Below are 12,618 nucleotides of genomic sequence, written 5' to 3' on the forward strand. Positions count from 1 at the left end.
GTTGTATGGGCCAGAGAGGGAACAAACGGGTTCCTTGCAGAAGGTGATGTTTAATTCCCACCAAAGCACACTCTGCAGGAGGTGCAGTGCTCTTCCCACAGGGGCTGCCCCTCACACCCTGTATTGCACATGATGGCAAAGCTGCAGTGCCCCAGCCCAGGACTCCCCTCTATCACCAAGAGCCATCTGGCCTCCACAGTAGCCAACCCACCCCAGCAGCATCCACAAGCCAGGGTAGGTACCGCCCGCCCCCCCACACACACTGCCTGGCAAGGCTAGATTGAAATTGAGTAACTGTTAACAAAGGCCCCAAGAAAAAAAGAAGCCATTAACACCACTGAGCCTCTATTGTGTGCACTTTTATTTGAACTGGTCTTAAGTCAGTGTACAGGTAGCCCCTCCTTCCCCCACATACTGGCACCACTGCTCCTAGACTCCACGGGGGACTGTAAAGCCTTCATTCACATCAATCACTGGGGAACACAGCCCGCTTGCTTGACAACTCAAAGAAAGAATCAAGTGTGTTTTGTTTTTAAGGCGGAAGATACAAAAAGACACTTGTTGGGTTACATAATTTACAGACAAGCAATTCTACCAAGCACCAGGAACTGGCACTGGCTCCTCCAAGCTGGGCTGATGCCTTCACAGAGGCGTGTAACTTCCTGTAACAATGCATAACAATATTTGGAATGACTATTAAAAAAGAAACAAATGTACAATCAAAGTCCTCAGATGCATTGTAGAACTTTGGGGGCGTTCGCTCCAACATGTTTCATTTTATGACTGCTGCTGACACCTTCACCGTTCCAGTTTTTTAATCCTGAGTCAAGCGCCAAAAAAACAAAAAACAAATAAAGCCATGCCAATCTCGTCTTGTTTTATGCGCATTTATGGGTTTGATTTCATCACAAGGGTGTGGGTGTTGGTAACAGTCTGGTTTAGAAGCATTTGCGGTGGACAATGGAGGGTCCGGATTCATCGTACTCCTGCTTGCTGATCCACATCTGCTGGAAGGTGGACAGGGAGGCCAGGATGGAGCCTCCAATCCAGACAGAGTATTTGCGCTCAGGTGGAGCAATGATCTGCAGAGAGAGGAATGCATCAGATGCACTGTGTGACACTACACCTACCACTCATGTGCAGCCCAGCACGATGGCCAAACCCCTGCTGTCCAATCTCAGTGTGACACAACCAAGTTTGTACCTTCAGAGTGCTCAAAACCCTGCAAAACTCCCCTTCCTGCCTTCTGTGCCACCAAGTTTATTAATGCTGCTATTCCATCAGCAAATGTCACCTTGTCCAGAGCAAGGGTGGACTACTTGGGACACAGAGACATTCCTAAAACAAGTTAGGCTTATCTCCCCTTCAACTCCCCTGGGTTTTGAAGGATGCAAATAGGTTTCCCTGACTCCAACCTACCTTGATTTTCATTGTGCTGGGTGCCAGGGCTGTGATCTCCTTCTGCATCCTGTCAGCAATGCCAGGGTACATTGTGGTACCACCAGACAGCACTGTGTTGGCATACAGGTCCTTACGGATATCCACATCACACTTCATGATGGAATTGAAGGTAGTTTCATGGATACCACAGGACTCCATACCTGTGAAGAAGGAAGTCTAGGTCAGCAAGGGCTCAGACACAGCCAAGGAACCACACTGGCAACAGAGCCAAGCAGCAACTTCAGCAGGAAAGCCCAATGAGCAGAGACAAGGCTCTTAGTCAAGATATTTTACTATCCTAAGTCCCTCAACTTCAAGCTATTTGGAAAGACTTAAGTGGTGAGACAGGATGGCAAGATGGGCCTTGCAAGTAGTTCAGTGAAAGCAAGTGCCAGAGTCTGCAGGACGCTCCTTTAAAGAAAAGGAGGGGACACAAGGTCTCCTAGAATTGGAACTTACCCAAGAAAGATGGCTGGAAGAGGGCTTCAGGGCACCTGAACCTCTCATTGCCAATGGTGATGACCTGACCATCAGGGAGCTCATAGCTCTTCTCCAGGGAAGAGCTAGAGGCAGCTGTGGCCATCTCCTGCTCAAAATCCAGGGCGACGTAGCACAGCTTCTCCTTGATGTCACGCACAATTTCTCTCTCAGCTGTGGTGGTGAAGCTGTAGCCTCTCTCTGTCAGAATCTTCATGAGGTAGTCCGTCAGGTCACGGCCAGCCAGATCCAGACGGAGGATGGCATGGGGGAGGGCATAGCCTTCATAGATGGGCACAGTGTGGGTAACACCATCACCAGAGTCCATCACAATACCAGTAGTACGACCAGAGGCATACAGGGACAGCACAGCCTGGATGGCTACATACATGGCTGGAGTGTTGAAGGTCTCAAACATGATCTAGAAAAAGAAGAGAAGGCACTCAGTCTACAAGAGAAAACAGGGATCACCCACTAAAAGCCTACACCAAATCCATGCAAATACAGCTTTTTCCTCAGAAGTGCTTGTCCCTAGACAAGACACTTCACCTCCTTTGCAGGGAGGTGTCAATGTTTATCTTGTTAACTGCCAGGTCAGAGCCCAAGGAAGACACCACCGTGGGCCCTTTCAAGTGTCACAGCAAAGAGCAAAACAAGTACTAGGAAACTAGAGTAGTCACTCAAGGTTGGTAAATGGGTTAGTGTCTAGTGAGAAACAGCAGTTAGACAAGTTGCTAGTTCAGTCTCAGAGAAAGCCAGCTTAGAAGAGCAAACAAAACCTGTCAAGGTCCAGCAAAGAGTAGACTCAGGTCAGGAAAGGAAAACCCTGTAAAGATGCCAAAAAGGGAGAAGAGTGGTGAAGGTGCAGAGAGGACAACAGGGAGAGGAAGGCTGGCTGCAGCAGCATCTGCTTTACCACCAGGCTCAGTTTCACCTACCTGTGTCATCTTTTCTCTGTTGGCTTTGGGGTTCAGGGGAGCCTCTGTGAGCAGCACAGGGTGCTCCTCAGGGGCTACTCTCAGCTCATTGTAGAAAGTGTGGTGCCAGATCTTCTCCATGTCATCCCAGTTGGTGACAATACCGTGTTCAATGGGGTACTTCAGGGTCAGGATACCTCTTTTACTCTGGGCTTCATCACCAACGTAGCTGTCTTTCTGGCCCATACCAACCATCACACCCTGTACAACAAATAAAGCAGTACATTTAACTGAAAGCCAGCCTCATAGGCTTTTTTTTAAGCCAGCTCTCTAAGGCTTTTCTTCTCTCCCCACCTCATCAGAAATACATTCAGTTGCCCAAATATACACTGCTAAAACACTGAAGAGGCCTGCAGCATATATTCCTTTCCCACCCATACATAATTATTCTTCTAATACATTAACCTTTGTGGAACAGAGAAATAAAAAGGGTTCATTAAGCTTACTGCTATTAGGGAAATAGTTTCTATTGCAAGCTCATTTACAAGGCATAAAAAAAGAGGAAGCCCGAGCACATACCTGATGTCTGGGGCGCCCAACGATGGATGGGAAGACAGCACGTGGAGCATCATCCCCAGCAAAACCAGCCTTGCACATACCGGAGCCATTGTCAACAACGAGCGCAGCAATATCATCATCCATGGCTGACTGTGCAGAAAGGAGAAGGTGTCAGCTAAAGCCGCCAGGGAGCGGGGACACCGCGCCAAAGCAATTCCTTCCGCCAAAGCACAGCACGGCAGAGGAAGACACAGGCAGCGCAGGGCCCTGGACGCCGCCCACCGACCCCCTTCCCCACCCATTTCCTTCCTGTTCGCGCTGCGCCCGCTAGAGGGGGCGGCTCCGCGCGCCGTTGGGACAAAGGAAGTCCCCGCGCCCGCTCGCGTTATTACCATAAAAGGCAACGGCTGGAGCGCGCGCCGCGCCGGGCGCGCGCGGCACCGCGCCAGCCGCCGAGGGGAGGGAGGCGGCCACGCCCCCTGGCCGCCGGACCACGCCCCCGGCCACGCCCTCGCGCGGGCACGCGCGCGCCCCGCGGAGCCGCCCCAACGGCCGCGCTCCGGGAGCCGCCGCCCGCCCCGCCCCGCGCGCCCCAGCGAGCTCCGCTTTTCGGCCGCCCGCGTGCAGCGAGCGGCGCGGGGCTCGCAGGGCGTTCAGAGCCGCCTCCTTACGCAACGGCCGCCCGCGAGCCCAGCCCGGGCGCATCCCCAAGTGCCCGGTTAAACCTGCCGGGCGGCGGCGTTGAGCGCCAAGCCCGGCACGCCGGTAAGTGCAGTTCCCAACGCGGCTGCCGGGCCCTGGCAAGGGCACCGCGGGCCCCGGGCACGGAGGGACCGCTTCCCCCGCCCAAGATCTCCGCGTGCGCTCCGGCAGCCGTGCAGGAAGGACCGCACCCCCCCCGTGCTACTCCCACCCCCTTCGAGGGTGGTGGGAGAGGGGGAGCGGCGCAGACAAAGCCCATCCGCCCCATCCCCCCCGCACACAATAGCGGCCCCCGCGCCGCCGCTCCCCCCTCCCCCCGAGCAATCCTCTTAGCAGTAGGGCGAGCCTCGCAGCGCCCGCTCCACACAAAGGGCGCCCCGGTAGCGCCGCGAGGCCGTTCACAACCGGACAGCGCTGCTCCCCTCGGGAGAGGAGAAGCCACCCCGTGTCAACTCTACCCCCTCCCAACGCCAACACCCTTCAATCAAATAAAATACATTAAAACTAAAGTAAGAACAAACGAGAGCGCGAGAAGGAGAGACGCCCGCGGACCCCCCCGCTCCTCCCCGCAGCCCCGCTCACCTTTGGGGAGTTGCGCGGTCAGAGCCGGGGCGGTGGCAGCAGGAACGGGGCGCACACACACGCGCGCAAGACGGAGGCAGCTCGCAGCGACTCCCGCCCGCCGCGCGCGCCGCCTTTTATAAGGCCGGGGGCCGCCGCCGCCTCGCCATAAAAGGAAACTTTCGGAGCGCGCCCTCCTGATTGGCCGCCGGCCGCGCCTCCCCGCCTCGCGCCGCCGCCCCGCGCGCGGCAGCGCCCCCCCCAACCGCCCTGTTAGAGGAAAAAAAAAAAAAAAAAAAAACACGCCGCGGAGGGGGGAGGGGCCGGGGTGCGGGGGGCGCCGCGGCCCCGCACAAAGAAGCGGCCCCGGAGGCCGCGGCTGGGTGGGGAGCAGCGCTGCTGGGCCGGGAAGTGGCCTGGGGAGCGCGCGGGGCTGCGGCCGCTGTGGAGCGGGGAGGGGGGTCCCGCTGTCCCCGCGGGTGAGAGCGGCGGCGGCGTTGGGCCGCGCTCGCTGCGTGTCACGGTGTGTGTATGGCGGGGGGGCGCCGCTCCGTACCCCGCCGCCCCCCGGCCGGCGCCATCCCCGTGCTCGGGGGTGCACGTGCCCCCTCATGGAAACCGTTAAAGGCCGCTGCGCGTCCTCGAGCGGGCGGCGCGCGGTGCCAACATGTCACCTGGCGGGAGGGAGCCGGCCCCGGCGCCTCTGACTCAGGGCGTTGAGTCAAGCGGGCGCGGGGACGCGGCCCCTGCCCCGAGGCCCCGCGGGTTCCGGATGCTGCGGTGATATTTGCCCCTTCCACGGTGGACCCGCGTGGGGCCAAGATGCGGGAAGGGCTGCGTGGGGCTGCCCCTCTCCCAGCTGCATCCCCAGCGTCTCCTCCCAGTTCAAAATAAAGGCAAATGACGCTGGTGGCCGGCAGTGACAAGAGGGCCCTGTGCCCCCACAAGGCTGTGCTAACACGGGCCTGATTAATCGAGTTAATTAAGCAGCCCTGTAAGTAAAGTAGCAGCGGTAACTTGCAATCTGTTGCCGGCGCCAAGCGTGCAGGCTTTGGCGCAGGGACTTTAAATACCCAGTGTGGGTTAAAGCAGCAACAAACGGAAAAGTCAAATAAAATGAAATAAAGCTAAAAGTGTGTGTAAATTCCCGGGATGTCGCCTTGGAGGGGCCACCTGGGGCAGGGGGTGCTGAGCGGAGAGGCCCCAGGTGAGGCAGTGCTGGGCGGGAGGCGCTGCTCTCCCGCGCTCCGTGTCACCGGAGCGGCCGTGGCGGCTCCACGGGATGGGGGTCGGGGCCCGGAGGAGCCGTCCTGGCTCCCGGGAGCGGCCGCGGAGCCGGCGGCGGTGCCCGGAGCGGGAGGCGGGAGCGCGCGCCGCGTGCGGGACAGACAAAGGAGCGCGCGCCGCGGGAGCCGTGCGCGAGCCGCCGGGATGGAGCCGTGCCATTACCTCATGTGAGGGGGAGGGACGGCTCGGGAACGGCGGGCCCCGTCCCGCAGCACCGGCCGACGTGGCCCGGGAGCTGCCGGGGCTCCTCGCGGTGTCCCGGGGGCGCTCGGCCGCTGTGGAGATGTCCCCACGGAGCTGGCGCCCATTTGGGACCCGTGTGTCACCAGGGGAGCCTGGTGACCCTGCTGGGAGCTGTCCCCTTGGTGGCCTTCGCCATGGGCCGCCCCAGGTCCATACCCCTGTCCCCTCAGCTTTGTGGGTGACCGTCACCATGAGCTACCCCAGGTCCATGCCCAGCTCCCTCTGACCTCACGGGAAGCGCTCAGCCCAAAACGATCTGCTCCCGGGAAGCGGGAGGTTTTCCGTAGGGATATTCCCAGGCCAACGTGCCCGTCCTGCCGCCCATTTCCTCTGCGAGCGTGGGCAAACGGGGCCACATCTCTGCATCTCAACCTCCCTCGCAGGAAAAAATGGGAATAATCGCTGTTAATTACCTACCTCACGGGGAATTAATTAATGTTTGCGCTCTGCTTTGAAAAGGCTGATTATTAATTAGAAGATTACGCGTCAAATAAGGGGAGCCACAAGGCATAGGTATCACTGATGGGTGGCAGGGATAACACAGGGATGGCTGATGGGGGCCCTGCAGAAAACCCCTAGCAAAACATCCTACGAAGGCACCGGGGACGTGGTACAAGGTTGGGAAATGACAGCGGGAGGGCAGGATCGTGGTGACTGTAGCTGCCAGCGGTCACTTTGCTCCATCCTGTGCACACAGGGTGACGGGGGCAGGTGCTGAGGGCCATGAACACCAGCAGGGCCCAGGAAGTGGCGGCCTCCGGAGCGAGCGGCAGGGCCCGGCTTGGCCGGGGCGCGTGTGCGTCCGCCGCAGCCCTTCTCGGAGCATCCTGGTGAACAGGTAGCGCGGACGGGGCTGGGGAACCACAGATGGGAGACAGGCTCCCGGGCAGCGCCGGAGATTACCAGGCAATCGGAATCTCCTAATTACGAGAGTGAATCAGAACGCAGCCCATCTGCCGGCATCCGGAGCGCAGGAACGCGGGTCTGTTGGAGGCATGGGCGCTTTTGCCCCGATGGGCATTGCAGGATGTGGTCCATGCCAGCAGCCCAGGCCCTGCTGCTTCCTCTGAGGTCAGCACGGACCGAGGTTGGTGTGAGGAGCGTCAAGGCAGTTTGAGAGCGAGGTCACCCGCCGATAACCATGTTCAGGGCCTAAGCAGCCCGTAATGGGATAGACAAAGCCAGGAGCCCCCGTCCTGTGCTCAGGGCTCTCTTCTAATCAGCTCCTGCGTGAGTCACGAGGACTGAAAGGAAAGAGGAACAGCGAGCAGCAAGGTCTGCAGTTCTCTCTGCTCTCTGGGGCCTGTGCTGCTTCCCAGTCTCTCTTGGGGCTGTCAGGTTGGGACAAAAGCCTTGTTGATCCCAGCTTTTCACACACGCACTAGAAAGCAATGGAGCAGATACGGTGCCGTGGTGTGTTAGCAGGGAGAGATGGAAGCAGGGCTTTCAGTCAGCACCTTGCAGGGTCCGAGACCTGCGCTAAGGCTGTGGTTTTGGCTTCTGAAAACACGAGGGGCTCTCCAGGTCCTATCTCCATACAAACACGTGCTGGAAGTGTTACCCTTCAGAGGCAAACAGCCCCCACGGAGCCGAGACCGGCCAAACACAGGGATGAGAGAGCAGACGACAGCACAGGACAAGCCCCAAGTGGCTTTTCAGTGCCCGGCTCCACCGAGGCTGCTGTCCCTGTCCCACGAGGACAGCGATGGCCACCAAGCGCCTCCCAGCACCAGCCAACCTGAAACGAGAAGCAAGCGGCAGAATTCCCCTGTTTTGCTTCACTTCTCCTTGCCTGTCCTTGGGAGCGCGCCGGCTCCGGACAAAACCCTGCGGAGGAGGATTCCTCCTGCCCTTCGCCGACTGATACGGCCGGGCGCTGGCACCGATAGCGCGCGGTTCTGCCTGTTTCTGCCTCCAGCCCCGCACCTCCCACTGCCTTGGTTCTGCTGCAGCTGCGTTCGTGGGACAACGTGTGACTCCCTCCTCTGCTCGCTTCTCCCCGGAGCTGCCATCGGGGCCTTGTGTTTTTGCAGCACGTGCTGTCACCTCCCGCCCTGTCCTTTCCCTGGAGCACCAGCCCCTCAGGTGTGCAGGGGCTGCATCTGCCACGCTTTGGGGGGAAAGGAGGGGTAATTAGGCAAAACTTGAACTCTCCAATGTCCCCTTCGGAGCCAGGCGCTCTCCTCACCCAGGGCTTCCTTGGTTCCTTCGCCTGGACGTCATTGCTCTCCCTATGGCTCTCATGAGACGGTGATAAGAGTTGGGAACTTCTGAAAGGAACAAAGCAGGTTTAAATCACCCTCCTGCAACAGTCGGAGAGGTTTGGGGTTTTTCTAAGTGCTGCCTTTTCCCTCTCTTCCTGCTCCAAAGGGGAAGAGGGAAAGGCGCTGGCCACATCCCCCATCTCGCAGCATGGGGACCCATCCCCGCACCTTCCTCTTTTGCAGTTCAGCCCTCGCCACGGTCCCTTCGAGGGGGATTTGCCTGAGGCAAAATCAAAGCAAGGAACTGAGGGGCCCACGGAGGCTCCACATCGTCCCCCGCTTTGGAGGTGCTTCCTCTGCTCCATTTACACATCCAAGCACTGAAGGCCTCCACCTCTCCCGCTATGGACATGTGTTCGGTTTAAAACCTTTCCAGTCCAAAGCAGAGCAACCCCGACATCTTCCTCCCTCATTTCTTTGTACCCTGGTGCTGCCTCATCTCTTTCAAGCAGCTGCAGACTCTCCTCTTCCCCTTTAAGTATTACTCTGTATTCTCGTACATCCATCCCCGAAGTTCCTGCTCCCGCGTATTGATCCCCTCGGAGCTCTCCCATCTATCACTGCCTTTCGCAGGAGCGATATGAAAGCTGCTCTATTCGCCCCGCTGACCTCTGTGCGTGCGGGACCGCTCTCCGCCGACCCGCTGCGTCTGCACGGAGGGGCGAAAATTGCACCAGGCATCGCCCCCACCCAGGGCGAACTGTTATTTTGCATCATACTGACAAAACGCACGTAGTTTTCAAATGGATTTAGCTGGAGAAGGCAGAGCCCTGCGGCGGAGGGGGATGCGGGCCTGATTTATAACCCATTGTGCTAGTGTTGGCCCCAGATAAGGGGCGCTGGGGCGGCCGCAGCAGCGAGCAGGGCTGGGTGCTGCTGCCATTCCCGCTGCCTCCAGCTCTGCTCCCTCCATGCGCAGCTTTCCCGGCTCCTCTTGCGCACCCGGAGCTGATGGCTGCACCTTTACTCCCCCATCCCGACATTCGCCCTGGGGTCTCCAGTTCCTACCAGCCCGCGCGAGCGGGAAACCAGCTTTGGGTTTTCGGAAAGCTGGAGGGAACAGCAGCATCGTGGCCGTGCATCGCTCGGAGCCGGCTCCGCTCTCCGCCCGACGGCAGCGGAGCGAGGCCTCCCTTCCCCCTGCCACGGCGCGGGCCGGGTGACCTTGGCGGCGAGCGATGGTGGAATCTTTTCCAGCCAAGGTCGCTGCGCTGCGATGACGTTGGTGCAAGGAGACCGTCGTGGCGGGGCCGTCTTGCTCCGCATCCCAGCCCTGTCTGCCTGCCCGAGCATCACCCGGCTTCCCTTTGGTGCAAGCATCGGCTTTGGGGGTATTTCCTCCAGCCAAGCCCTGAAGAAATAAGGAAAAAAGAGAAAATCAGACACTCCCTTGGCAAGCGTCAGCCCTCGGGCGCTGCTTGTTGTCCCACTGACACAGCCCGTGACACAGAAACCAGGGACTCCCAAACCGGCATGGAGCAACACACGGTCCCTAGGGGCCTTTCCCACAAAGGATCTTCCTTGGGGATTTGTTACCTGGCCTATCAAAAGGCTTGCGCACGTGTTACACACCATTAGGTCATCCCATACGGCGTATTCGCAACCGCTTTTCTAATTACTTTGAAAATTGATTTTTCTCCATCGTTAACAATAAAGGCAGGCAGCAGCTGGATGGATTTTTCTGCTGTCTGTACCTAGGAAATGAAACAGATACCGGAATATCCAAGCGCGCCATGAAAGTCGCTTTGATCTCATCTCGGCTTCGCTGACAGCAACGAGGCTGATGGCACTTTCTATCCAGGGGTCTTTAAGCCTTTTGCAGGGAACGCCGTCTTTATTTTCTGTGTGCAAACCTGAAATGCAGAGAAGGTGAAAACATATTTCCCCTCCGTCTGTAGCACCATTTAGCTCATGCCAGGTAATATGAGACGCATCGGAGCCCCTGCAGGCAGTTCTGCTTTGGGTTTAAGGGGTTTAATCCCCATTTGTCTCTAGCAACAGGAGACACATTGGCTGTGGGGGTAAACGGAAAAAAAGGATTTGGGATAACGGAGATTTGGGGCCAGCCATGGGAGCCTGCAGATAGGTACCCAAACCCACCCGAGTGCCCCAAACTCACAGCAGGGTCCGTGGCACAAGCAGGAGAGGGGGGACCCTGTCCCTCCTCGTAGCGGCGCTGCAGAAGCCCCTGTCACAGCTGCTCGGGGCCCATCCAAGCCTCATTTCTCGCCCCCTTTTAGCAGATGGTGGAAAATGCGGATGCGGCCGGTGCCTTGCCCAAGGCGAGGAAGAGGAGCGGGGCCAGCTGCTCGCGGGCCCCGTTCCCTGCCCGTGTTTCCCCTGATTAAAATCACCCCCCGAGGGGGATGCAGTGTGTACGGCGCACGCAGCCTTTTCCTGGAGCTGCTGATAATGACATGGAGCTGCCATCTGTCACCTCCCACCTTGTCTTCTCCAGGTGCCAGGCTCGTTCCCTGCTGTTGGCGAGTGGATGCGGGTAACACCTGAGCCTAGGGGGTTTATCCTTTGCAGCAGGTAAATAAACTCGTGGCAGGGACATCCCTGTGCCATGCAGGGGACAAAGCAAAGAGCCCAGTCCCTGTGGGGACAACGTGACTCGCACAAGCAGTGCCAGGCCTGTGCCCTGGCTCTTACTGATGTCAGTAGCAAACCTGGCGTGGGGGGAGCCCCGAGGGCAGGAGGTGCAAGGGCCGGCAGTGGATGAACCCACTGCAAAGTCACCTACATGTCCCCCAGCACGCGAACCCAGGCACTGCGCAAAACCCCGTGCAGGGATGCTGATCCCCACCGGAGTATTCAAAACAACTGTGTTTTATTGCCCTCTCAGCTCATTGCCCCAGAAGTTTCCATCCTGCCATCAGGACGGTGTTTTGGAGTGCGCTCTGGCTCGTGTCGCACATTCCTGCCAGCACGAGGTAAGGTCTCAAGAGAAAGTTAAACAGAAGTTGTCAATGTCATGTGCTCACCGTGACTCCCTCGGCTCGCCAGCGTGCCACGCGCCTGGGCTTCACCAGGGCTGGAATGAAAACTGTGCCCGGGGGCCGGTGAGGACACCTTCCTATTGCACTGCTAGTGCTGGCCCATGCGGAAAACATAGAAAAGGTGTCAACACATCAGCAGATCCCTCGTGGCATCCTCGGTTGTCACGTCCCTCATGCCGCCTTCGAGGAGCACGTGGAGAGCAGGTCTTTCCCTGCACCACGGTTTCTTGGTGGCCCTTGGATGGCTCTTGGCGGTGTCACCACCTGCATGTCCCTGGACGGTTCCACGCAGGCTGCGTGTGCAGAGCTTGTGTTGACCCCAGCCAGGGTGGAGGCGGTGTTATCGGCTGGGAGAATATTTGAAAAATGTACGAAACTGCCTCCCAGCGCGAGGCCAAACCACCACTTAAAGCTCCTTTAAGGCTCCAGGGCTTCCAAGCTTGCAGGTGGCACATGGCAGTGCGTCCCCTTTCAGGGCACCGTGCCCACGTGCTGGCCAGGGGACGGGAGGGTGGAGAAGCGTTTGGGTTTGGCTCTTCCTTCCATGGCCAAGAAATGGGTTTGGGACATCCACATTCCCACTCTTTCCCCGCTTCCCGCAGGCAGAGCCGTGCAGGATTTCGGAGGTGACTTCCAGGCTCTTCCGTTGCTGGAGCGCTGGGGTCAGCAGAGCAGCAGAGGGAGCCAAGCAGATCCAGGGGCCACCAGGAGCATGGGATTGCGCAGGCACAAAATGGGTCATGACACGGAAGAGTGGCCGTCCCAGCAGCTTTCTGCATGCCCCAAAGAAGGGCCAAGCCAGCAAGCACAAAATCGGGAACTGGGCTTCCTGCAGGGATTTGGTAGGAGAAACCCACAGAAAAAAAAATCCCAGCCTGGATCCAACTTAGCAGAGGTGCATGTCTCCTAACACCCTTGTCTGTGGCTATGACGCCCTTTCCACAGCACATTTTACTCCTCGTAACCCCTTGTTCCCGTTTCGGAGGGCTCCAGAGCGAGGAGCAAGAGGAAGGACGGCCGCAGCGGAGCTGCTGCTGCAGAGCGTGCTCGGGGAGAAGGGAAGGAGGATGGGACAGTGTCAGGATTTAGGGCTTTATTGCACGGGCAAGCTGGGCCCAGGCAGCCTAAGGAAGGTGCAGGGAGGATGAGGAGGAGGGAGCTTCGCTG

The 12,618-nt window shown here is 58.4% G+C and overlaps 1 protein-coding gene across 1 annotated transcript; it reads right to left on the reverse strand.

Moving 5' to 3' along the window:
- Window positions 1-338: 338 nt before the first annotated feature.
- ACTB (actin beta) lies at window positions 339-4,776 on the reverse strand. The gene is made up of 6 exons (XM_010221154.2): window positions 4,677-4,776; window positions 3,414-3,542; window positions 2,856-3,095; window positions 1,900-2,338; window positions 1,420-1,601; window positions 339-1,082 (listed from the first exon to the last, which is right to left on the reverse strand). The coding sequence occupies exons 2-6, from the start codon at window positions 3,534-3,536 to the stop codon at window positions 939-941; spliced, it is 1,128 nt and encodes a 375-aa protein (XP_010219456.1). The 5' UTR covers window positions 3,537-3,542; window positions 4,677-4,776; the 3' UTR covers window positions 339-938.
- Between the last annotated feature and the right edge of the window lie 7,842 nt (window positions 4,777-12,618).

The sequence above is a fragment of the Tinamus guttatus genome, unplaced genomic scaffold, assembly GCF_059628265.1.
Source record: "Tinamus guttatus ecotype Peru unplaced genomic scaffold, ASM5962826v1 Tinamus_guttatus_pri_ptg000291l, whole genome shotgun sequence".
Classification (NCBI taxonomy): domain Eukaryota; kingdom Metazoa; phylum Chordata; class Aves; order Tinamiformes; family Tinamidae; genus Tinamus; species Tinamus guttatus.

Coding starts and splice junctions, on each gene's coding strand:
- ACTB (XM_010221154.2), bottom strand. CDS start 3,536: ATGGATGATGATATTGCTGCGCTCGTTGTTGACAATGGCTCCGGTATG. Junction 3,096..3,413: donor TTGGGCGCCCCAGACATCAG/GTATGTGCTCGG, acceptor TTTGTTGTACAG/GGTGTGATGGTTGGTATGGG. Junction 1,602..1,899: donor CTTCCAGCCATCTTTCTTGG/GTAAGTTCCAAT, acceptor CCTTCTTCACAG/GTATGGAGTCCTGTGGTATC.